Source organism: Colossoma macropomum, unplaced genomic scaffold, assembly GCF_904425465.1.
Source record: "Colossoma macropomum unplaced genomic scaffold, Colossoma_macropomum, whole genome shotgun sequence".
NCBI classification, from domain to species: Eukaryota; Metazoa; Chordata; class Actinopteri; order Characiformes; family Serrasalmidae; genus Colossoma; species Colossoma macropomum.
This window is the reverse complement of record NW_023496020.1, coordinates 1,018,401-1,046,174: the sequence shown is the minus strand read 5'-3', so window position 1 is coordinate 1,046,174 and position 27,774 is coordinate 1,018,401. Positions and strand designations below refer to the sequence as shown.

The 27,774-nt window shown below is 38.6% G+C and overlaps 1 protein-coding gene across 1 annotated transcript in view; it reads right to left on the bottom strand.

Moving 5' to 3' along the window:
- The window catches only part of fbn1 (fibrillin 1), a 165,256-nt gene that overhangs the window by 50,650 nt on the left and 86,832 nt on the right, over positions 1 to 27,774 (bottom strand). The window contains exons 29-39 of the mRNA XM_036564582.1: positions 27,177 to 27,302; positions 26,193 to 26,315; positions 24,671 to 24,796; positions 21,975 to 22,100; positions 14,452 to 14,574; positions 14,218 to 14,340; positions 12,086 to 12,211; positions 11,090 to 11,212; positions 9,460 to 9,582; positions 7,963 to 8,130; positions 874 to 942 (exon numbers count right to left, since the gene is read on the bottom strand). Of these exons, the coding sequence (XP_036420475.1) occupies positions 874 to 942; positions 7,963 to 8,130; positions 9,460 to 9,582; positions 11,090 to 11,212; positions 12,086 to 12,211; positions 14,218 to 14,340; positions 14,452 to 14,574; positions 21,975 to 22,100; positions 24,671 to 24,796; positions 26,193 to 26,315; positions 27,177 to 27,302 (1,356 nt within the window). The remainder of the gene's footprint in view (positions 1 to 873; positions 943 to 7,962; positions 8,131 to 9,459; positions 9,583 to 11,089; positions 11,213 to 12,085; positions 12,212 to 14,217; positions 14,341 to 14,451; positions 14,575 to 21,974; positions 22,101 to 24,670; positions 24,797 to 26,192; positions 26,316 to 27,176; positions 27,303 to 27,774) is intronic.

Genomic DNA, 27,774 nt, shown 5'->3' with positions numbered 1-27,774 from the left:
GAGAGAGACTTTCATTTTAAAACACCTCAGAGGCTTCTGAGCAGGAGCACTGTTTACAGTACAGACAAATTTCGCTGCTGTAAGAACGAAACCTTGTATCTCAAAAATAGTAACTTTACAGGAGAAGGAAAAAACATACTTTACTTTTAATGTAAGTCAATGGAACCAGACTTTTTTCCAAGCAATTCTGAACTATTTCTTTTGGTCCATTCATCATAAAAATGACAGACAATGTAAAAAGCAACATGCCTTTTTAAATTATATCAAAAACAGAAAAAAATGGAGATACGAGGTTTTAGAGCAAATATTTTAAGTAGAATAAAATTCCAATACGTTTTCGACTCCATCAGAATGGTGCTCATGCAGAGGTTTTATATATCACTATATATAGCGATATAGAAAACCTCTGCATGAGCACCATACTATATGTATAGATACATATATGTATAAGATGTATATATCGCTGCAGTCGGAAGAAAACCTCATATCTCCATTTTTTTTTCATTTTTCAGCTTCTGACACATGAGATACAAGGTTTTCCTTGACAACAGCTGTTATGTTATATGAGTTTGTAAGTAATGTGCGCTGTTGGGAGTGAGCTTTACGCATGCAGACACATACAAAATCAATGCTGTATTATGATTAGTACCACCTTTATTTAAAAAAATACAAATGTTTTCCATTATGCATCAGCTGTCATTGTTTTCAGAAACTACCCATATCCAAAATTGTTACAACTGGATAAAGAGCCTTTTGGAATGAAACGGTTCTTATACGAATGTTTTTGAGAATATATGTGAGAATATAGCAAGAACCACGAGTATCACACCCGAACGTTTCCTCACAGTGGAGAACGGATGTGTGTGAACTCACCCTCCAGAATGACAGTGATGGGGTTGGGTCTGAATCCCTCTCCACCAGGACACAGAGACTTATACTCAGCTGAGAGAGAAAACAACAAACACACACATCACAGACGGAAAAAACACAAGATAAAAACACAGCGTTCACAATTAAACTCTTAAAAAAAAGATGGTTCTTCAAGGGCTCTTTAAAAAAGACTATGATTCTACATAGAACCATGAACTCTGCATGAACATCTGCATGCTTCAGTGGTTCTTTGCATGGTGAAACGGTTCTTCAGATTGATGGAGAATATGTTGAAAATGGTTCTGTATAGCACCAAAAAGGGTTCTGCAATTGTGACAATGTCAAGCTTGTAGCAATAGAGGAACCCTTTTGGCACTATATAGGTCCATATACGACACATTCTCCATTAATCTGAAGAACTATGATTTTACTGATTTTACCATGCAAAGAACCACTGCAGGTTTGAGTGTTCTTGATACAGTCTATATAGAACCACTGTCTTTGTTAAAAAAACCCTTAAAGAACCATCTTTTTTAAAAATGTAGTCTTGGGACACTCTCTGAATAGTTCAAAGAACCCTTTGCATGCTTAAATGGTTCTCTGCATGGTGAAATAGTTTTCCAGATTGATAGAGATGGCTCTATATGGCACCGAAAGAGTTATATTATATTACAATATTAAGTCTGTTACAGTAGAAGAACCCTTTTTGGTTCAACATAGAACCATTTTCAAAAAGGTTCTATAAAGAACCATATAAAACACATTCTCCATCAATCTGAAGAACTGTTTAACCATGCAAAGAACACTCTAAGCTTGCAAATGGTTTATTGAGTGTTCATGGTTCTATACAGAACCACTGTCTTTACTGCAGAACCTTTGAAAAACATCTTTTTAATGTATAATCTTAGTTTATTTATTACTTTCCAAGCTATTATTTGTGTCCATCAGAAAAGTTAGAACAACCAGGGCCCAGATTCACAAAAGCTTTGTTAAGAATGAAAATTTTCTTAAATGTGTTTTTCCCCAACTTCATTCTTAAGAAAAAAGTTACGAGAAATTGTTATTCTTCAAATATCTTATTTTCTTAAATATTTTCTTAAGAGAAATTCTAAAAACAAATGTTATTCTTGAAAATACTACGTTCTTAAATGATTGAAGTTAAGAAAAAACACACACTTAAGAAGATTTTCTTTCTTAAGGCACTTTTGTGAATCCAGCCCCTGGTTTACTTACTAAAACGTTAATGATTGCCGTGATTAAACTGAAAACTTCAAATAAGGCAGTAAAATGCTGAAACATTAGCAGAACAAGTATTAGTGTCTCTGCCCTTTATGTAGGTCAGCATTTAGTGTTTTATTCAGGTCAGCATTTTGTTGCATGTCTCTTCGTTTGGATGACAGTGTGAAGTCTTCTAGGCATGGAGTGCTTTTTTTCTCCGGTTTGATGTTTAGCCAGGTCTGTTGGATGTTTTCTTTTGGACGGTCAGAGTGCAGCAGGTTCTGAACACTTCAGCACATTTTTCACTTTGATTTTGGAAAATACAGTTCTCACTGACGTTTCATCACCAAGAGACAATATTTTTCAATTTAACTCAACATTCAAGTTTTCTTCTAGCTTTCTCTGCCTTTTAGGAACAATAATGAAGGTCAGAGTCAGCTGTGGTGGAGATGTCTGGTTTAAACATTTGCTTTTAGATAGATAGGTAGGTAGGTAGGTAGGTAGGTAGGTAGGTAGGTAGATAGATAGATAGATAGATAGATAGATAGATAGATAGATAAATAGCTTTATTAATCGCCGAGGGAAAGTTGTTTATGACAGCAGCACAAAGTACAGTACACGTTTGGTGAATGGTATTTGGTTAATTTCTGGCTAATTCCAGGTTGTTTAGGTGTTCTCCTGTCATAGCTGCTAACTGAAAAGCTTGCTTAGTGGTGAAGACAGTTTTGGAATTTACTGTAAGGAGCTGGAGAACGAACTGTTGGCTGTGCAGCGAGTGAGCGGAGTTCAATACTCTGATGTAGCAACAAGCTGCTTGTTATTGCAAATAACATCACGGCTGTGATGATCTATGGCACTCGCCTTGTGAAGGCTTTCAAGCTTGCTTTTGCTCAGTATTGACTGATAAGTCATCATATAGCTTATGTATTTTAGAATGTGGTAAAGCACAATTTACGCAATACTAACAAATGAAATCATTTTAAAAACCAAATGATGATAGAAAGTGTCCCAAAAGCGCTTTTGAGCTCTGTTTCTATCAGTAGGGTGGGATGTCTAAGTGTGTGTTTCTAGGGAATTTCTACGATTCTATGGAGCTCCTGAGGTGATATGGTGTTTTTTTAATAAGGTGTGCCCTCAAATTAATACATTGAGGCCACAAATGAATATGCCACGTAGCCATACAAAACCTAAATTGTGGCCTTTACATATTAATTTGTGACCTTTATATTCATTTGTGACCTCAGTATATGGTCTCAGTATATTAACTCATGGCCTCAATATACAAACTTATGAGTCATTCTACAGAAACGTCCATTTTTGTGTCCCTAGCGTTTGCAGATATATTACACTTGAAAACATGTTAGGTTTACATTTTATTTATATTTTAAAATAAAACTCTATTTTAACAATTACACCTTCTTGAGCCATCAATTTAGCAATATTGGTTTTTAAATCAATCATCTAGAATTCCAAGCACCACAGAAGTGCTTGTCCCTACTGTCATGTGTAAAGGGTGAGGCCATATTTTGAAGAAAAAAGCAAGTTTTATGCAATTTTAACTGCAATAATCTATACATGACTCTGGAATATATAAATTAATTGACATAAAGAAAACAAATGCAAAATAAATATTATTTCCTTTTACCTGTTTTCTGAGGATGAAAAAAGCACATGGTAAGTCCACTGTGTCTTTCAGTTATCAGAGATTTTCTCATTTAGCTCATGATTTCATATGAAGCTTTCAGTTGACGTCACTGGTGTGACCGACTTTATTCTTAGGTAATTGTGAAAAAATACATAAGGAATGGATTAAATTCCATATTTTAGTGGATATTCCATGATTGACAACATGTGGTTTGATGCTCTGTTGCAGCCATTTTGTAAAATGCATTTTTCATTAAAAATATCACTGGTGTCTCTGGTGTTACCTTTCTTATGTGTAACACCAGTGAGAATTGGTAACACCAGTGACACCTATGGAGAGATAAAAAAGTGGATTTTTTTATTGTGTCAGCATTTTAACTCATGTCCTTAATGTATTATATTGCAGCCTCAATATATTAACTTGTTGCCTCAATATAATTTTCTGTGGCCACACCTTTTTAAAAATAATCATCATGTCACTTTTGGGGCTCCGTATGATTCAAATGTGTACATCGGTTCCACACAAATGAAATATGTTACCTCAAGTTGAAGTATTTTACACACAGTAATTATGTTAATGTAATATTTTAAAGGAATCCTTTAAGCAGCGTTTTTTCTCTTTAACTCCACACCAGCTGCTAAAATAAATAACTGAATGGTGGAAAACAGAAGTAAACCTACACATGCCAGTACAAAACGAGCTGCGTGACGTCACTGTGTTGACAGAAGTGCACAGCAGCTCAGATTTTCTTCTCCACTTTTTATCTGTACCAACATTAAATTATAAATTAATTATGCTACAGATCATCTACACGTCATCCGGAATTTAATCACAGCCGAAGCAAATCACTGTGGCATGCCGCAGAAGTACTTTCTTGGAAAAAATGCAGTTAAATGTTGTGCTCAGTTGCTCAGAGTTTATGCAGCTTTATTGTATATGTGTACTCATTGTGTGATAATTAATAACATGTTTTTCTCTGCAGATTATTTGCTGCCCGTCTGCTTTCGCAAGCAAACTTTCCAAGCACGCCGCACCCAGCCAGCCGTAATATTCATCAGCACGAGCTCCCAACCTGCTGACCCGTTATGACCACAGCGCCTCAAAATCGATCTGTAAAATTTATTCTGCAGATCATGTGGGTCCCACCCTGTGTTCGTGTTTGTGTGGACTAGGGCTGCACAATATATTGTTTGTGACATGAGTCTTTGCAGGAGTGATAATGTAGAAGTCCTGTGTAGTTTGGCCATCCTGACCAGTCATGGATGTTTTTGAGTGTTTGCATAATTGCACTATGTAGCAATATAACTGCAATCCATAGCAATAAAATACCACATACTATAACACCACATTTTGTCCAGTATGGACACAAACTACTGCCTTAATCTGTCTTTCAAAAGCACCTTCCATTCCACTGCTATTTCATTTCAGAATAGTGGAAAAAGGCTAAATGTTCATGTACGTCTGTAAAATGATGTATTTTTACTCTGCTGAGTGTTTTCAAATCATAATAGGGTCATTCTCCATTTGGAGGGGAAACCATGTCACAAGGTTTGCATGGCTTAAAAAGATGCTTAAAATATCAGGCACAGCTCCAAAAGCCGGTATGTACATTTACACAGTCGACCTAAGATTAATTAACACTTTTCCTTTATGATTCTCTGATTTTTATTTTTTTATTCTGTTTCATAGTCACGCTGCATCTGTAAAACAGCTCATCACAAAACTAATTTTCAACATTTGAGAAGTCATTTTTAATATAAAACTATATTTTAACAGGTTTAACTTTGTATAAAACAGATTCATGTTTACTTTTTGTATCATTAAAGTTATACTACATTTGAAAATGTGTATTTTGTTTTAGAAATTGATTTGTCACAGAGATTTTGGTCACTGGTGTACATTTCAACCCAGTATTTTCAGCTCCGTTAAACTGCTTCCTGGGGTCCACACTTGCTCACTATATTTCAATAATTTATTAATAATTTTGTTTATCAGGCAGCTCATAACTTCTATGTGTCACCGTGTTTTGTGCTTTAATGGCTGGGTAATTAATTTTACAATAATGCCATATTATCATTTTTATTACTTATTTTAAATAGTTGCACGAGTTCACCTGACCACACAACACCATTGACTGTAAAATATGTTTGGAATGAAGTTCTCCTGTTTTGCATATATGATAATAGGAGATGTTAATGGACATATTAAGATTATTTACTTTTGGGATGAAAGAAATTGATTTTTTAAAAATGTATCCACCTGAATTCTCACTACAAATGGAGAATGACCCAATACTTTTACTCAAGTATATTAGTGAGTGAAGGAATCTACTTTTCACTGTTACATTTTCACTGTTCATGTTTATTTACTGATTTCTGTTTTGTGTTTAATTTCATTCTGTTTTGTTGCTCAGCATCTGCTCTGCTCTGTGATTACTCACATCTCTGACTTTGGAGCTTTATGATTTTATTTTAGAGCAGAATAATCCAAAAAAGAGAAAAATAGGACTGAACAGTCTTCGGTTCCTGTGCTGAGAGATGCCGGATGTTCTATGAAGTTCCACCGCAGTTCTGTAAGTTACTCAGTACTTAAGACCTGATGCTTTCGTATGTTTACTCAAGGTGTTTTATTTGAAGGTACTTTAACTTTTACTTGTATCATTATTTAACCCAAGTATCAATATTTTTACTCCAGTACTGATTCAGGCTACTCTACCAACCTGATTATGTGACTTCTGAATATCACTCAGCACTACAATCTTAAAAAAGATGGCTCTTCAAAGGTTCTTCGGCTCTTCAAAGGTTCTTTAGTACAGACAATGGTTCTATATAGAACCATGAACACTAAAACAAGACTTTGCATTATTAAATTGTTCTCTGCATGGTGAAATTGTTCTTCGTATTGATGGAGAATATGTTGTATATGGCACCAAAAAGGGTTACAAGCTTGACATTGGCTATGTTTACATGCAAAGATTTTTGCCAATCCGATTGAATACAATCCGATTACAGACTCAGACTGAGGTGTTTATATGCACACTCTATTCAACGATTTGATGGAAAATCTTCGTTTACATGCTCACTGCAAGTAATCCGATGCAAAATGACGCGCATGCGTGGAGTAGCGTTTAGAGTAAACGTTACCATGACAGCGAACATCACGTGAGGTCCAGTCCGCGTGAGATGAGTTTCCAGTTGGCGCGCTTGTGTTTTAATTGCTTTAAAATGATGTCAGACTCAGGAAAACGTGCTTCACATGTACTTATAAAGGAAGTGGCGAGAGGAAGACGTCGTGTTCTGAGACTCATAAGCTGGACGTCCGTCCCACCGCTGTCTTTTAAAGCTCAGAGCATAAACTTCGTCTCCTCTGCAGACCAGTTTCTGCTCCGCCATGCTGAACGGTATAAACTTTCGCCATGACGCGACGCACATGCGCAGAACATACTTACACGTTCCGATTGGAATGTAATCGGATTCAGGCGTTTACATGGCTATTTATTCACATGGCTTCTATTTAACGGATTATTTAGAAGTTTACCCACCTCGTTCAATCGGATAGAAACTGTATTCCGAATGGCCTCAATCAGACTAGTCTATTCCGATTGAGGTGTTTACATGGACGTGTTCTATTCCGATTGAGCTATTAGTCGGATTATTAACGGATTATCAGGCTGCATGTAAACGTGGCTATTGTAACTATAGAAGAAATTTTTGGTGCTATATAAAAGATAGAACAATGTACAACATGTTCTCCATCAATCTGACGAAGCATTTCATCATGCAAAGGTTTCTTTCAGTGTTCATGGTTCTATACAGAACTAGTTTCTTTACTAAAGAACCCTTAAAGAACCATCTTTTTTAAGTGTGTAGAGTGTAGGTGTTGTGATTGTGTTTGTGTACACTCTCATGCAAAATATACTGGTTGGCTGGTCAGAGTCCAGATTTAAACCCTATAGAGAATATTTGATCTCACTGTAAACACAAAGTAGCTCAGCAATGTTTTTCAGCTGTTTGAAGCCATCAATGCTGAGTGGATCAATACTGACTCTTCTTTCTGTAAAAGACTGTCTGTAATTCAAAATTTAAAGACAATCAAAGTGGAAATGACTCTTATACTAAGTTACTGCATCTTTCTGCTTAATGATTTGTTGTTAGGACCATAAAAACATAAGGTTTTGCCCTTTTGGGCTTTTTTTGCACAGGAGTGTATGTATGAATGACTCGACTCACAGGAGTTGAGTGGAGGACAGGCCTCGCAGGGTGTTCCCCAGCCCTGTCCCAGCGAACAGCAGCAGGAGGCTTTAGACACGCCCACTCCGATCTCATTGGAACAGTCCAAGCTCTCTGAGGCGTCGCCACGGGAACGCACATCCAGGTAACAGTTACCGGAGCGAGTGTCTATAACAAACATCAACATTAACACACACACTAAATCAAAACAAGATTTAGAGGAAAATAAATATTTAACCTAATGAGAAACTCCAGAACAGACTCAGTTTATATCACAATGCCTACATTTAGAGTCAGTTATTCATTCAACCTAATGAGAAACTGTAGAACAGACTCAGTTTATCTCACAATACCTACATTTAGAGTCAGTTATTCATTCAACCTAATGAGAAACTGTAGAACGGACTCAGTTTATATCACAATACCTACATTTAGAGTCAGTTATTCATTCAACCTAATGAGAAACTGTGGAACAGACTCAATTTATATCACAATACCTACATTTAGAGTCAGTTATTCATTCAGCCAAATGAGAAACTGTAGAACAGACTCAGTTTATATCACAATACCTACATTTAGAGTCAGTAATTCATTCAACCTAATGAGAAACTGTAGAACAGTCTCAGTTTATCTCACAATACCTACATTTAGAGTCAGTAATTCATTCAACCTAATGAGAAACTGTAGAACAGACTCAGTTTATATCACAATGCCTACATTTAGAGTCAGTTATTCATTCAACCTAATGAGAAACTGTAGAACAGACTCAGTTTATATCACAATGCCTACATTTAGAGTCAGTTATTCATTCAACCTAATGAGAAACTGTAGAACAGACTCAGTTTATATCACAATACCTACATTTAGAGTCAGTTATTAATTGAAATGATATTTATTTTGTATGTGTCTGAAAGGGTAGATTACCTACGTATTGCAAAATAAAATATGAATTATATAGCTCCATTTTCACTTTACAGAAGCATGAAGAAGATGAATAGTATGTGTAATAACTAAAACTACATTATCGTCCCAAAGCTAAGCCATTAAACAAAACAAAAAAAAACTTTTTAAACTGAGCTTTGAAGGAAAATGCTGAAGAGACTTCAAGGGACTGATTCTTCAGGTATGTTAAACCGTAGTCTGGGCAATATGACCATCATTATCATGATAAATTACATCACAGCACAATACAATATGCTTTTCTGAACGTATCGTATATATATCGTCTGAAAAATAATTATCATGACTTATTGTGTATTGTGAAGATTACTTAAAGTATTGCAATATTAGATTTTTGCCATATCACTCACCTCTGACTAATTATAAAGAAACTATCCAGTTTTATAGTTTGGAGAATTTGTTCTGTGGTAACCCATTTGACACAAATGCCATTCTTTATTATCATAATTAACCACCCAAAAGGAGTTAACCTTATAAAAAGCATGATTTTGAGTGCAGAAGGTATTTAAAGTTTAAGAGTTGTTGACGTTCGCTCACCCACACAGCCGACTCCAGTGGGGTTGAGCTGGAAGTCAGGGGGGCAGTTACAGATGTAGCTTCCTGGCGTGTTCACACAAAAGCCACTGATACAGGCGGTGGGGTCCGCACACTCATTTATATCTGAGACGAGAGGAAAAAAGAGAGAGAGAGAGCGAGAGAGAGAGAGAGAGAGGTCTGATTAATGATAATGACATCAGACTCATTAGAACTATTACCAGATAGACTCATATGTCTGTGTGTGTGTGACAGGGAGGGATGACCTCTAATGAGTGTGTGTGGGTTTTGGTCTGTTTGCTCTCCCAACCCTGTCATTTATAATAACTTTTATTCTCTGTGACAGTTTTGGACAGAGGTCTGTGTGCATGTGTGTGTGTGTGTTTCCACTGCCTCCATTAAAAACAGAAATCTTTCCTTAACACAGACTGCTAACACACACACAGTGCCCCTTCAAATCTAATTAGACTTACATTACCTACAGTAAACACCTCTAAACTGTACAGGATCCTCAGTGTGCCACTGCAGGCTTTGCAATGGCTGGGAAAGGGGAACTCCACTGATTTTTAAAATACTTGCATAGTTAAGTGGTTCAGATGTAAACAGAGTCGTTCAGAGTGGTTTGTTGTGAAACGCTCCGTTCTAGAGAAACTTACAGAGTCAGAATTGTTCACAGTGGTGGTGATAGGAACAAGACGTCCACCTCTAAAAGCTCCCTCCCTGAAAGTTATTACATGAAATGGTTATGAATACACTGCCTGATGTCTGAGACACTGTTCTATGATAATTTTGAGAACTTAAACTCCATTCATGGTGGAGGGATACATAACATGCAGGGTGCTGTGAGGCAACATAGTCCTCAAAGAAAACTTATTTCAGATTTTCCACTATTCTCCATCATTAACATTCCACATAAAACTTGTGAAGAAGACGTGTAGGTTCACTGGTGGATAGTGAATAAAATCTTTATATTTGTCATGGCAACCACTGGTTCCTATCACCACCACTGTTACCATCTCAAACACTCAATTATGCAGAAACTCTGACAAGTCGGTGGAATTCCCATTTAATATAGGGCATCATGCAGGTGGATGTATGCATGTTTTGTATTATATTATCATATGTTTTTATTATTGTGCCTTTAAGACTAATATGTATATGTGCTCTGTTCTGATTAGGCTGCATGTCTTGCTTCATTAAAAAAGCATTCTGGGCTGAAACACACAACGTCAGCGTGAAGGAGCAGAGCACGTACTCCACGTGTTCACGTACTACTTAAAAAATTTTAATTTAATAAATCTGTTTTTCTCTGATCTGACCCCTTTAAGACAACAGCTGAACTCTTATGTTTGCAGTGTCTCTCGTCATACGAGCCTGTTGTGAGTTTCTGTTTATTCTGTTTTTTTTCTTTTACTGTGGTTTCGTTTAATCCATTTGAAGCCTGTTTGTCCTGGTTTTTGTGCTTGTCATTCCTCTTATTGACATTTGGAACTGTTTTTGCTGGCCTTTCTAGTACAGTTAAACTCACCCTGCACCTGCATATGTGGCAGATTTATGGGCATTTTAAAATGTGCCATTATATATGATGTGCAGATAGTTATTGTATGTGAGTGTGTGGATATGATGAGGTTACCTGTGCAGTTTCCTCCACTGCGGTCCAACTCAAAACCGATATGACACTCGCACCTGAACAAACCCGGAATGTTCTGACAGCGGCCGTTTACACAGATATCAGCAAAGGTGCACTCATCAATGTCTGATGGGAGAGAGAGAGAGAGAGAGAGAGAGAGAGAGAGAGAGAGAGAGAGAAGCTTTTGAGCAGGAGCACTGTTTACAGTGCAGATACATTTTGCTGCTGTCGGAAGAAAACCTTGTATCTCAAAAATGTTAACTTTAAAAAAACATTCTTTACTTTTATCGTAAGTCAGTGGAACCAGATGTTTTTCCAAGCAATTTTGAAGTATTTCTTATGGTCCCTTCATCATAAAAATTACAGGCAATGTAAAGAACAACATGCATTTTCAAATTGTCAAAAACTGAAAAATGACAAAAATGGAGATACAAGATTTTGTTCCGACAGTTTCAGTTTATACATACAACTCCAAAGAACAACAACAACAAAGACATTTTAAACCTCCCTTTAAAGAGGACCTATTATGCTCATTTTTAAAGGTCATCATTGTATTTTAGGTCTACTAGAACAGATTTACAGCTTCAACGTTCCAAAAACACATTATTTTCCTCATACTGTTCACCCTCTGTCTAAAACGCCCAGGGTGCTGTGATTGGTCAGCTTGCCCACTCTGTTCGGTCGACTGCCAGAATGGTTCCACCCCTCCACTTTCCGCCCCTGTCCTGCAGCGTTGGTTCTGATACATCAGTTTGATCCAGAGTCAATGCTGATAGTCCAGTCAGTGTCTTCTCCACATGGCTACAACACTGAACACACTCTTCCTCCTCCAGTAGCTGCTGTGTACTGTGTGAGGGTGTGCCGTGTGAGGACTGTGTTACAAGATGATGTCATCTTGTAACAAAGGAAAAGGGCTGGAATACCAACGAGGCTGAGAGAAGTGGTTTCTGTGGGACAGAGTTATTACTGATGTGGTCAGAGATGTAAAGACAGACGTACCTTCACAGGCTTTTCCATCAGATGTTGGGATGAAGCCCATGTCACACTCACAGCGGTAACCGCCGGCGATGTTCAAACAGTGACCGTTCTCACACAGATTCACATTCTCTGTACATTCGTCTATGTCTGCAACACACACACACACACACACACACATTTGAAGGCTTTATTTAGGTCCACATTGGAAAATACACAATAAAAAAGGCAACAAATCTTGTCCAATCATGCATAAACAAGTGACTGACAGCAACAGCTACTCAACAGAACGGTACATTACAGAAAGTTTAATGGATAAATACACATCCTTCGAATTTGCCAGCTTTCGGTGACTGAAGATGAGGAACAAAATTTTGCTTTGCTTTAATTTTGGTAAAACCAAGAGTCTGAAGACCCCTAATGACCAACCTATGTACAAGACCAAGGCTTCCAGATGCAAATATGGGGAGAATACTTTTATAGCCAAGAACACTGATTGATTAAAGTAACTGGTATTTTCAAAATCTTTCTATGGGAATTAAAAGAACAGCTCACTTTTATCAGGTACACATTTTATGCTCTTCATCAGTTGCTGTAAGATCAGGTCTGCTAGCATATATATTAGAAAATGTCTTCACAACACAGGCTTCAGAACTTTGACTTTTCAAAACAGTTCATATGCGCTGTAGGGCTCTCACAGTAACTTAACTATTATTGGTTACTTGGTTAAAAAAAATAGATTTAAATTTTTAAATTATTTGTTATGAAAAGGTTGGGTGATTACTACCCAGTTCATTATAAAGCTACGCTCAGCAGTCTGAACATTCTCCACAAGGGGGTGCTGTTAGAATACAGAGTATTCAGATCTGTTTATTACTCCTGTTTACTTAGATTTCAGTGAGGATGTGAAAGTAAAATATATTAAGGAAATATTTTATTTTAACTGCACTTCTAAAAAAGATGGTTCTTCAAGGGTTCTTTAGTAAAGAAAATGGTTCTTTGCATGGTGAAACGGCTCTTCAGATTGATTAAGAATGTGCTGTGGATGGTTCTATAGAGAACCTTTTTGAAAAGTGTTCTATATAGCACCAAAAATGGTTCATTTATTGTTACAATGTCAAGCTTGTAATGACAGAAAAATCTTTTTGGTGCTATATAGAACCCTTTTCAAAAATACATATACGTTCATATAAAATACATTATCCATCAATCTCAAGAACCGTTTCACCATGCAAAGAACCATTTAATAGTTCTTTGAGTTGTTCTTTACTAAAGAACCCTTGAAGAACCTTTTTTTTTAAGAGTGCTTTTTATTCTCAGTCTCAGCTAAACAAGTAAGGATGTTCCTCATTCTGAGTGTCAAACTTTTATTTTGCTATTTTCCTTTGTGTAAACGTTGCTTATGTCTTAACAACTGTCTTATGTCTTAACAACTGTCTTATGTCTTAACAACTCTTCAGTCTCAGCGAAGTGTGGAACCTTCATCTACATGAATACTATGTGGCAATGTTAGAGCCTGATGCACTATCATGTTAATTGCTTGGAAATGATGATGGAACACTGTTCCATCATCCTGTTCCAGCCCAGTCCTGGGCTCACAGCTCTGTGTTAATTTCTATCTCTTGGTGTTTTTTCCACATTTAAGAGGTGGTCCTTACCTTTAAAATGCAGCAAAGCTTTTTTTTTGGTTACAGTAACATGTTCTGAGCTGTATATGTGAGAGATCAGTAACATTATGCATCAGCCTGATTTTAGCCACAGAGAACATGAGTAAGCGCTTCTTGGTGTCTCCATACTTAAGAAACTCTGTTTTCACAGGATATGATGTGTTTTCACCGACATGTCAGTTCACACAGGATTAATATAACCTGAGGTTATTTCTACGGCTCAGTTTCTAAAAGGTAAAAGTCACCAAAATCTTGACGTGGGAGTGCACAGTCGATAAAAATGACATGGCGCGTTAAGACGGGACATTGAGCACCATCCTGCGGTAATTTAGAATTCTGTTAGGGTCTAATATGTTAAAAACAAAGAAAGTAACTTGATTACTCAACTAATCACCAAAATAATCACTCGACTATTCGATTCACAATATAATCGATAGTGACAGTGCTAATGCACTGCAGCTACTGCAGTTAGTATGCTGGACGATGTACCTGTGCAGTAGAATCCATCTCCCGTGTATCCTTCCTTGCACAAGCAGCGGTAGGAGCCCATGGTGTTCATGCAGTCAGCGTTGGAGCTGCACAGGTGTGTGCCGTTAGAACACTCGTCCAGATCTGTAACACAGGTCAGAGATCAGAGATGAAACAATGCAGAGTAACAGGGTAACCGTTTCCTGCACCACGTCTTTGCTCTCCAGGCCCTCTGTAAGTGTGAGAGAGGCTCACCTGTGCATACAATTCCATTCCCGATCCATCCAGGTGCGCAGCTGCATTTGAAGCTGCCAGCTGTGTTGGTGCAGGTGGCGTGACGGGCGCAGTTATGAGCTCCGATCTCACACTCGTTTATATCTGCAATTCACACACGTTTCATCATTTTCACACAGTGCTTAGTGGATCTGTTATTAATGTTTATGGTCTGAAATTCTGTGATATTTTTACTGGGCACTTCTAATCATGATGGGCAATGAGGCTGGATGTAAGTGCAAGCAAACTTCAATAAACAAAAACCAACTAGAACAAACACCGAAAATGATACCAAATGACAAACCGCAAGGCTTTTAAAAAGAAAACACATAAAACAAACCAAACACAGGGCAGACATGTAACCACTACATACAACATGATGTAGACTAGACAATAGGGAACACCTATTATAGGAAAGGGCGGAGCAAAGGAACCAAAACAAAAACAAACGCACATGGCTAAAAAGCACATGGCTCCAACACAGGGGAAGAAACAGGCACAGTCAGAGGGGCACTGAGGAAACTGTGACACATGACACTTGTACAAACACAGATATGATCTGGTTTGGAAGCTGAGAATTTGTGCTATCCACACAATTCCTCCACCTGTTTCAGTAAAACCCAAGAGCAAAGCTGGTTGGCCCTACACGCTCACTACACACATTAACTGTGTTCCAAAGTCTAGGCTGCAGCTGAGGTGGTACGGGTCCTTTGTAGGACTGTCCTATGAACCCTTCCTTAAAAGCCTATTGCTCACCCAAATGTAATTGTTATTGGTACAGTGTAGTGGGTAACACCTTTGCCTTCTATGCCGTAGACTGGGGTTCAAGCACCCTACACTATACCAATAGGCAAGACTCCTAACACTGCCTTCACCTACCTGTGTAAAATGATCATATTGTAAGTCACTCTGGATAAGAGCGTCTGCCAAAATGCCATAAATGGCCTACGAGCCCTACTGGTGACATCCCAAATAAAAAAAATAATATGTGGCCATGCCGTATTAACGCATGGCAACAAGATCCTTATGTGTGGCCACGACTTCATAAGGCCTGTGAATGATATAATTAAGTCTCGACCACAGCTTTATAAGGCATGATAAGATAATTAAGTTATGGCCACCTGTTAAGATCTCGTTCCCATGTGTTAATATGGCATGGCCACGCATTATTTTGATTTGTACAGGATGTCACCAGCAGGGTTTCGTACAGGCCAGAGTATAAATAGTGTAGCACTGGGGTGTAAGAAATGACTGTATGGCAGTTAGAAATGGTTTACACAACTCATGGGTCAGGTTGGAGGACCTCTTCACAGAATTTTGCTTTGCAGAATCTTTGCCCAAAAGCAGGGTGAGCATATGTCCTCTTTTTCCAGGACATGTTCTCTTTTTGGAATCTAAAAAAAAAACGTCCAGCCGGGATTTCTAAATTGCCTAAAATGTCCACGATCTGGCTTTGCTTTCATGTTGACATTTGTTTTCTACAGTCCTCCAGTGCTGTCCTCCTGCCCCCAGTGTCCTCTTTTCTGAAAACCAAAATATGGTCACGCTATCCAAGAGGGTTAAAATCCAAGATGAGATGTTCTATTGTTCTTCAGAAAGTTGGATTCATTAAACACAGCAGTTTATCAATTAGTAGAACTGATCAGCTGTTGAGCTGCAAACTTTTTCTTATACTTTTTCTCTCATTTTCTCTCTCTGGCCTTCTTGTGATCTGACCACAGAGTCATTATTACGCATAATCCCCAAAGAATGCTACAAACACGCCCAACCGCAGCTGAGTCTAACACAGTTAAATCACTCTGAGTGAAAGTGTGTCAAAGAAATGTTGAGAACATTAACAGGAATAACTGAAGCAGTTTACATTGATAACTGATGAATGGATTTATTTGCATTTAAAATCACTCAAGCTGGTTTCCTGACAGGCACCATTTACGAATGAGAGGCTGGCTACAGCCCCGTAAAAAAGTAGAACGTTGAAAGACATTTTAGAAGAAACTGTTCTACTTTTGTGGAAAGGTTTCCTGCTGGAGATGCAAGAAAAGCAGCAATAGCTGAGATAAGGCTAAAAGCAGAGCACAGTAAGTCTTCATTTTTTATTTATATTTTTATTCTATACTAGTACATTAGCACATACTGAGACATATTTACAGCCAAGATGGTAAAATGGGCATAAAATGTTGTGGCTCCCAAGGTGGTTTGATTTTTGCTGAAAGGACAAAATGGCTCTTCTTAACATTTGGGTTGCTGACCTCTCCACCACATATTAAGGCCAGCACACACTGCGTTGCGTTGCACAGCGTCCAAAAATTCAAAACCATTGTGTTCAATGGAGGTATGCGCACCAGTGCCGACTAAGCATGACAGTGAGCACTGGCGCTCTATGACTCTGAGCACTGTTTAGTTTCCCAGAGTGCCATGCTGTATTTTGTCATTAATGCATTAAATTAAAGCCAATAATAAGGCAAAAATTAACCTGAACCTGGAGTTTATAGTCTCACCCTGCCTGCATACTATAGCAGCGCTCTGCTATGTGGCGTCTCTGGTGTGCGGTGGCCTTACATTATATACTTCTCTCAAAAGAGCCTGGATTTTTGTAGGTGGTTTCATCTTAAACTGAACACTAATATTTCACACTAAACAGAAATGACCTTATACTGCTGGTGGTACCTCACGTCATTGAATCATACTTAGGTTAGCAGTTAGCTTACACTAGCAAACTAAAGTTAACTATAACATAACATGCTACTTGCACTAAAAGCGGCTAGCACAGTAAGGTAGTACTCACTTTGAGAGAGACGTAGGAAGTAAGAGGGGCTTTACATTGTGTTTTTTCTGAAGGCCTTAAATACATTCGAATTCAACATAACTACTGAATCAGAGACAGTATTCTGGACTTTGTAATCTGTTGTGTTCTAGCAGGCAGTATAAGAAAGGGTCAGTGACCCCTCTATCTGCACACTGGTCAGAGCTTCCCTCACTCTATCCTGATCCTGAGTGAAGGCTGCTCTAATTAGAGAGAAGCAGGGCAGGGGTCTGCAGTTTCCCAAACACTAGAAACGCATGAGGCATGAGGTGAGGACAGTGACCTACATATGTGTGCACTGGTTCTCGTGTTGATGGCTGTAAGTGCTTGGCCCCCTAAACTCTCTCTGGAGCCCTGAGGCTCAGTAACCCCTGATTGTTCCAGAAAGCAGGGTTATTTACCCCAGCGCTGCCCCAGTCCACCCAACCGTTCACAACGATCAGTCCTGCTTTCATAACCAATTAAAGTTCTGAGGGAGACAAAGAGATTGATAAATCCCCTCGACACGCAAACTTATGCACATACACACAGCTCCTGACAGACCCGGCGTGGTTTATTGCCCTCTAGAGCAGGATCTCGTTAGCCGTAATCACTGGCATGTTTTGCGGCTCTTGGCTGGAATGTTCATCTCCTCGAAATATGATTCTGATAAAAGACACGCAGCGATGGCGTGCCTGAGGAAAATGTGCTGTTTAAATAATTTTCCTTTCATTAAACTGCAATTTCAGCTACATCAGACTCTCAGCGAGGAAGCAAAATCAGGCCATAATGCAGAGACTCATTAGCATCAGATCAGATTAATGATTCAGCTTCTATGTGAATGGAGCAGGATCTTTTTACATGAGAACTTGATCTAAGTAGTCATTTCCACATGTGCAAAATATGCTACATCAACACAGTTTTCTCTTGCTGTTTACTTACTTTGAGCAACAATTGTGTTAAAGTAATGAATCGTATCCATGTGGAAATGATGTACATTTGAATCAAATAAATTTAATTCACTCACAGAGCACTTTATTAGGAACATAACACTAATACTGGTAGGGTCTCAGTGTGCTCTCAAAACAGCCTCAGTTCTTCATGGCATGGATTCCACAAGATGTTGGAAATATTTCTTTGAGATTCTGGTCCATGTTGACACGATTGCATCACGCAATTCCTGCAGATTTTTCAGGTGGACTTTCATGCTGTGAATCTCCTGTTCTACCACATTCCAAAGGTGTTCTACTGGATTCAGATCCGGTCACTGGGAAGGCCACTGAAGAACACCGAACTGTCATGTTCATGAAACAAGTTTGAGCTACTTTTGCTTTGTGACATGGTGCACTACCATGCTGGAAGAAGCCATTAAAAGCCAAACTGTGGCCATGAAGGGATGCACATGGTCAGCAACACTACTCAAAGAGGCTGTGGCATTCAAGTGATGGTTGTTTGGTATTAAAGGGCTAAGAAAACATTCCTCACACCATTACACCACCTCCACCAGCCTGGACTGCTGACACCCAACGTGCTCTTCTGCTGTTGTAGCCCATCCACCTCCTCAAGGTTGGATGTGTTGTGCATTCTGAGATGCTTTTCTGCTCACCACAGTTGTACAGAGTGGTCATCTGAGTGACCATAGCCTTTCTGTCAGCTCAAACCAGTCTGGACACATATCCACTGACCTCTCTCATCAAAAAAGCATTTCTGTCCACAGAACAGCCACTCACTGGATGTTTTTTCCTTTATTGCTCCATTTTGAGTAACTCTAGAGACAGCTATGTGTGAAAATCCCAGGAGATCAACAGTCAGAATGTTGATTTCAGAATGTGCGGCAAGTTTCATATTTGTCAGCATATACACATTTGTGCAATTACTATGACAACCAAGTGGGATATGCAGGCAAACGTGACAACAGTCTGACCACGCAGATCGGATTAGGTCACTTGTAACACTCGGTTTAAAAATGTGTATTTTTTTTAACGTCACACGTTACTGTGCATGCTCGTATTACAGTTTGCTCCGCCCACACAATCTTACTGGGTGAAATGCGTTCTACTTGTTTTTTTCACCTGTATCATTACTTTGACCGCTGGTTGCTAAGAAACTCTAGGGGCAACTCTGTTGGAACTTCTTTATTTTGAAATTGCCAATATTAAAAACTGTATAAATCAAAAATTTAAATAATGCATGGCCACGACTTAGTAAGGCATAGGAACAAAATAATTAAGTCGTGGCCACAATATAGTAAGGCATGATATTGTTCCCACGCCTTACCAAGCCATGGCCACGACTCAATTATCTCATTCCCATGCCTTACTAAGTTGTGGCCACGCATTAGGATCTCATTCCCACTTGTTAATACACCGTGGCCATGCATTATTTTTAGTTATACGGAACGTCACCAGCAGGGCTCCATAAAAAGACAATGTTTGGGGCCTCTTTACTTTTTCCTTCACTTTTTAAACTGCTGCGGTGGACGAGATGAGGAATAAAATCACTACTACAGTGATCTATTGTCACCAGCACCACCTCCACCTACTGCTTACATAAAATTTATGCGTTCACCTGCTGTCAGAACACAGGTGTGTTCACAATAAAGACAGATATGGGTCACTCTCACTCCTACAAATGTCAACCAGCAATGCAGACAGATCAGATCTGAGCAACAAAATCAGAACTGTGCAGTAAGGCTAGTAAAGTGAAAGCCTCAGAACAGGGCGGATTTGTTCGGAGCCACCTCACATGCCGGCTCTCATCCTGGATCTTCTCCAAACACGTGGCTGCTTTTCCCAGCAGTGTGCGGAATTCCTCCATGTTTAAAGAGTCGGAATTCCAGAGCGGTGACTCGGAGCGGGACGCTCGTTCCCCGAAGTCTCTCACGGGGCGCTTCCGAAGGAATGGGAAAAACATGAGCGCTCTGTGGGGGTGAGGAACGTGTGTGTGTATGTGTGTGTGTTTGGGGGGGTGTTCTCCGTCAGGGCTTTGGTGTTTGGATGGATCTGTGTGTTTGTCAGGCTATGGCTGGTTGGCCGTGAGTGTGTGTGAGTAATACAGGCCGATCAGTAATAGAAGCCAGGAGCCTCATAAGGCTGCCAGAGATGAACGAGCGCGACCTGCTAACATGCTGCTCCGCATACACACACACACACACACTCACACACACACACTCACATATCTTTTCATACTTTATGAGGACATGTAAGCACCTAATATGTATAACAAATGTGTCCCACATGTGATACATATAACGTTGCAGTCACACAAAAACATTGCCATTTTTTTGTAGTTTTTTAACTTTTTTTGCACAATTTGAAAGCTCCAGTTACATTTTGCATTATGTTTACCATTTTGTCCGACAGTGACAATATGTAAGTATGTATTAATGATAATTATGTGGCGCTTATGTATTATATATACATGTACATGTAGGGATCTATTCATGTCTGTAGCTCTATGTGATAACAATATGCCCCATATGTATTATAAATCACTGAAACCTCATATGTACAAAATGATAACTTTACAAGAGAAGGAAAAAACATTCAGAACTTTGAATGAAAGTTAATGGAACTAGATTTTTTTCAGGTAATTTTGGAGCTTTTCTATTCATTATGCAATTTTAGCACACTGTAAAGGGCAACTAGCATTTTGAATTTCCGTAAAAAAGTACATAATGACAAAAATGGAGATAAGAGTTTTTGTTCCAAAAGCAGTGATATGTTACTGCAAATATGTAACAATAATAGGCCCCTATGTGTTACATATATTTTGTACCTAATATGTGGATTTGTTTATTTTAAATTCAAACAAATATGTAAAACTGTATCTACATTTGTTGAGCTTAAGGCACATGTGAAAGTGTTAGAGTGTGTGTGTTTGTGTGTGTATGTGTTTGTGTATGTATATGTGTGAGGGAGCGTGTGTGTGGAGGTCACGGTCATGATTCTGACCCACCCTCTAACCATCACGTTTAAATGATGACATCATTACCCATTAACTCTGGCTATGGTGAACCTCCCAAAGCACACACACGCACTCTCTCTCTCAGCTCTCAAGCCGTCTGTCCTAAATATTATTGTCCAGATGGAGGAGTGTGTATATTTGCACACGTGTGTGAGTGGGATCAGTGAACACACCCAGCAGAGTCCATTCTACTCTTTACTTTCTTTTAGTCTCTTTCTTCTACCAACTACAAACACACACTCATGACTACCAACAAACACACTAACAAACACTCACAACTACCAGCAAATACACTCACAATCACACAAACACCAATGTACCTACAACTACCAACAAATACACACACAATCACACAAACACCCACAAACATTCAGAACTACCAAGTTACATTCAGAAACACCTACATACACTCACAACTACCAACAATTACACTCAGAAACATCCACAAACACCCACAAACATTCAGGACTACTAAGTTACATTCAGAAACACCTAAATACACTCACAACTACCAACAATTACACTCAGAAACATCCACAAACAGCTACAGATACTCACAAACATCCAAAAATGCTCATTAAAAATACATGAAATACATAAATACATGTCTTCTCTTCTGTGTGGGCATGCTGGAGTCATCACACAGTTTCAGACTGAATCATACGTGTGTGTGTGTGTGTTTGTGTGTTTGTGTGTGTGTGTGTGTTTGTATGTGTGTGTGTGTGTGTGTGTGTGTGTGTGTGTGTGTGTGTCTCACCTGTGCAGCCGGTCGTTCCCTTCCTGACGGAGTAGCCCAGCTCGCAGTGGCAGATGAACGAGCCTTTTGTATTCTCACACTTTCCACTCAGACAGATATTTGGGTTCAGCTCACACTCATCCACATCTTAAACACACAAACACACAAAACAGCCACATCAGAAATTAATATTACAGTTGTGATGTTTCCATCCAGAGTCAAACAGAGTTATTTCTGCAGAGATGAAAAAAATCACTTTGTGCACATCAACAGTGCAAATCAAATTACTGATTTATCTATTTTTTTTTTACATGCTTAGAAAACACAAGCCATCTTTCACAATGTATGTACTTGTCATTACAAACTGATCATATAATAAACACTCATTACATTAACATATACTGAATTAAGACTGTTCTTTTCCTTCTCCTTCTGTTTTGTCAGGACAGTGTCAATATGTGTGATCAACAGGAGCGTAAGCATGTATGTATGTGCGGAGAATATATCATCACAATAAATAATGCTTTTCTGAGCATTTCTGAGCTTACAGAACACTGATCAACTGCAAATCAATTTTCAAATGTGGCATTACTGCTTTACTAGCACATTCTGTCCATTCCGAATTCATAAAAACTAATTCAAATTTCTGAAAAAAGCACTATGATACTTATTGTGTACTGCAAAATCATCTTTAAGTATTGTGACAAACAAAAGCAAACAAATAAATTAGTGCCAAGCCAAAAACACTAGTGGTGTTTACTGATGGTTTTAGCTGGTCAGAGTCCAGATTTAAGCCCTATAGAGCCCATATGTCAAACACAAGGCCTGCGACACAATCCTCTCTGGCCTGCAAAATAATTCTAATTTTCTATTAATATTAGCCCATTTCACAGTGTGCTGCACTACAATCCCCAGCATGCATAAATAAATAGACAGATTCTCTATGAGACTGTTTTCACTTCGCTCGACCTCTGTACAGAAAAACAATGCATGAGGGGTTGCATTTTAAAAATGAAATGCTCAATTAATGTCAGAATTTAATACAGTACATTTTAAAATGTAATAGAGGCAGAAAATATTTTGTCTCACATTAAACACAAACTCTGCAATGTTTTTAACTGTTTGTATCCATCAAATCAATGCAGATTGGAACTACATTGACTCTGCTTTCTGTAAAAGACTCAAGTTTACAGAATCAAAGTGAAAAGCTCTCCCACACTAACTTACAGCATCTATTTTTTTAAGATTTGGAAGGAAAAACACTCACTAAAGTGGAAAAGTGTGAAATACAATGCACACAACATTACTTTTCAATAGTGCATTGCAGATTATGCCAAAAATGAAAACAAAACCTCTATTACAGTACTTTCACATTTAGCGCTTAAACTCTTCACTGAAAAACATGAATGAGGGTTTGCACTGAATTCATGTCAGAACTGAACACACTGCACTTTAAAATGTAATGCATGCACAGCTGTGCAGCACTTTAAACGGATTTTCCTCACTGAAATGCAGTCAGAACAGTGAAAAATGCAGTGCACACGTGAGACTGCATTTAAACACCAACATGAGGAAAACGTGCCAGAATGAAAAGTGAAAGATCCATTTTACCGATTTAACGTTAAGTACTGTAAGGTGGAAAGTATAGCCCTGCTTTTATACTTTGAAGTGGATTGTACTCAGTTCTGATGTGTATTCTTCTATACCCATCTTGCAAAATCTGAAATATATATATATATATATATATATATATATATATATATGCATCTCATTATCCACCTTAGACTCACATATTTTATATATGGAAATGTGTACAACTGTACACATCATAGCTTTTATTTCATAACTTATCTTGCTGTATAAAAACTGTACATCGGAATGGTGCAATACTGGTGTATATTAATGTATATATTGTGTATATATGTATATATTTAGAGTCTAATATGTGTATATGTATATCTGTGTAAATCTGCTGTGACAAACATGATTTGATTTAATTTGATTCAGTATTTCATTTTTAAAATGCAAATCCTCATGCATTGTTTTTCAGTAAAGAGGTCAAGCAAAGTTAAAAAAAAAACAGTAGGGGTTTATTTTTCAGTTTGGCCCATATTCCGCATCTCATCATGGAGCAGTAATGTCACGTGTACTTTGCATTCCATGTTTCCACTGTAGTGAGTACTTTTCAAATGGGCACAAATTCCTCTCCATAGATTTATTGCTAAAACCATTAAAAGCTGATTGTTTGCCATTCTGGGCTTGGCCAAAGTCCTTATAGGAAAGCCTATTCACTCAGCGGCTGGGCAGTTATTTTGAGCCATACAAGACCTCATAAAAAAGAACTCATAAAAGGTAAAAATGCCGTTTTAAAAACATATTTGAAATCACTTAAAATTTTTTTAGGTTGTTCTGGCTACTGCGCGTGCGCAGATCTCCACAGTGAGAGGGGCTTTTCCCTCTAGTTCCACAATATCATCGACACTTCTCTACTCATGACATAACCAGCAAGCTGATTGGCTCTTATTACTGAAGGGCGGGACTTTCTCTGTAAAGAGATGCCATGTTGAGTGTTACCAGCTTTTCCACTCATATTTCATGCAGTCTTCTCCTTTGTAACGTCTCTGGTTTGGCCCTTTTTTGCGCAGGAGTGTACGTGTTTATCATGCTGCCCGCCACTAGTATGTGTTTGTGTCTGAGAGTGTGTGTGGGTTAGTTACCCAGACAAGTCTTCATATCTTCAGAGGACATGAAGCCGTCGAAGCAGAGACACTGGTACTCTCCTGGGATGTTGGTGCACTGGCCTCCATCACAGATATCAGGACTGTCCTCACACTCGTCGATATCTGCACACACAGTCTAAGTTAATGATGAATGAACACAAACTTACACTCTCTTTCAAAAATTCAAACACCAACTCCAGGTTTGGTGTGATGTGGATGATTCTACTGAAATGGTTCAAAGTCAGAGATATAAACACATTTGGGACTTTCAGCTAATCTTGAACTTTAGACTAAAATCCTTTTGCTTTGAGTGACTCTATACCTTAATTATGTTTATTTTATTAAAACTAATGATTGAACATATTGTCACTATCAAACCAATCATAATGCTACCCGAACTTTGCCAAATGTTTCAGTAGTGACTGTTTCGGTAGTGACAATTTTAGCTCATTTTGAGCTCGAAAATGCAGCCTGAACAGCTGTACACACATACAATCATCATATTTTTCATTAAAACACTAAAAAGTACTGAACTGCAGAAAATGTGATAATTTTTAATGTTCCACACTGATTTTCAGACTTTGAGACACATTTTTTAAAATCTAAATATTACATTTACGATAAACTCACTCGACTTCACCTTTAACCTGTTAACTGTTGCCTCATTTGTGCCTGAAACTACATACCCAAAGTAAAGGGGGCGCTGTTCCCACATGCTCTGGTCTATAGTCATGATCTTGGTCTCATTTGAAAGGAAACACTTTCAAGTTTTCAAGTTTTCATAACTGTATGACTTCCTGTCAGAGACTAACAGTCTAGAATGGAGGAGTTTATTTCCTTTTGACTCATAGATCTCTAAACTGATCTCTGACTCTTGCTGCGTTATCAGACCACATGTTTTAGATGTTGATGTCTCTGTGGCAGCGAGGCTGTAAAGGAGAGGACACACAGATTTACACAGATTTTGTTTGCTTATTCTGTCTTTATAATGTAAATGAGACGATCGTAACTGCTGCGAATAATGGATCATAAAATGGTTTGCAGGAATTGAATCCTGAGATTTCAAGCTTTCTAATCGTATAACGCATCACCGCATTGCAAATGATGTTTAAAAACACTTTGACAGAAGTGTGCTGGTACCAGTACAGTGACCTAGATTAAAGAAATCAAAATGATAAAAGATAAAGATAAAAAAAAAAATCTTTAAAAAAAATATTTTCAGAAGTGTAAATTTAGGGTTAGGGTTTGGAACAGACTCCTCCCAATAGAAAGTACCTTACAAATGACGATTGTGTATATATTTAGCTTATTACTGTCTCTATTAATTTCTTGGGTTTAAATAGATGAGAGCAGAATTCTTGTAAACATCTAAAACTTAAATACTTCATTGCTTTTGTTTTTTATACTGTGGGACTACAGTTTGAACTAAATCAGCAGAATGGTCCATTTATTTGGTAATAATGCTTGTGTGTGTGCGTGTGTGTGTGCGTGTGTGGTAGGGAAGGCAGTGTGTTCGGACCAGTGCAGCTGCGTTGGTCAGGCATCAGAGCATATCCACGGCGACAGCTACACTCATAACTGCCCTCTGAGTTTGTACAGGTGGTCTCACAGCCTCCGTTCAGAATAGTACACTCATCAATATCTGAGAGAGAGAGAGAGAGAGAGAGAGAGGGAGAGAAAGAGAGAGAGTAGTCTCTTAGTAGTCTCACAGTAGCCTCATTCCACTGCATACAACACAATGCATTGTAGGTACTACATATCCAGTGCAGCTCATCTGTACATTATCTACTGTGGTGCATTATGGGTCTATGGGTCTATATTCACAGTATACAGATTATCACAGATTGTCAGTCTCTCAAAATAGTGCACTATATAGTGAACAAGGCACATTTTCAGATTAACACTACTGCTCAAAGTTTGGGGTCACTGATTTCATACATATAAACCAATTTCTATAGAGATTTGTGTCTGGGTCTGGACTCAGACCACGGTCCGCCTATTAGTGACCTCTGCTCTACACAGTGTTTTTGCGCCTGTGAAGAGATTCAACAGGAAGACTTCCAAATTTTCCCCCACTCCAAAATACAAAGTCACAGCTGAAGCTGAACTATCGACACACAGATTAGTTAACGTTAGTGACTTTCCCCGTCGAGTGTAAATGACTCACTCAAGGCTGTAGCAGCTAAAGTCACCTCAGGGGGACGCTATACGACACCAGATGAAACAAACAGTAAACTGCGCTACTGTCTGTTCAAAATGAATGAAGTCTAGTCCTATGCATTTGAGTGGTTTGTTGCTTTCTTCTGTTGTACCAAACTCGTACTGAACCGTAATATCCAAACCGCAGTGTGAACCGAACCATGATTTCTGTGTATTGTAACACCCCTACAAGTGACCCCAGACCTTTGAGCGGAGGTGTAACGATGCCATTTGCTGGTGCTCAGTGAGTTGAGGCATTGGTAAAGCAGTGGTCAGTAAAAGCTGGGCTGTGTGAGCCTCTCACCAATGCAGGAGAGCCGGTCCTCAGTGGATTTGTAGCCGGTGTTGCAGGAACACTGGTAGCGTCCGACCATGTTCACACACTGTCCGTTGTGACAGAGCTTATCACTCAGCTCACACTCATTAATATCTGCACAGTAACACACATGTAAACAACTCATTAACACATATAAACAACTCAATAACACACATAAACAACACATTAACACATAAACACATTAATACATCTAAACAACTCATACTAACAACACTAAAACACTTTTTTTTGCACTCAGAGAGGGGACTGCTGCTCTACATACACACACACACACACACACAATGGCCTGCACAGACAGTCTGTGAAAGTGTTTAGCTGAGCTGGTTCCAGTCCTCTTTGATCTGCAAATAAATTCTGGAAACAAAGAATAATTAGCCATCATAAAGCCATCCAAACAGAACCCCTCACACAACACAGAGCAAGTCAGGCTTAAAAACAGAGGTATCACTTACACTGTAGTGAACTGAGTGGAAAAAGAAATAAAGAGAAAAAGAAAGAGTGAGACAGTCAAAAAGAGGGAAGGGGGAGAGAGATGTTTGTGGGTAGTGGGGCAGCTGGATGTGGA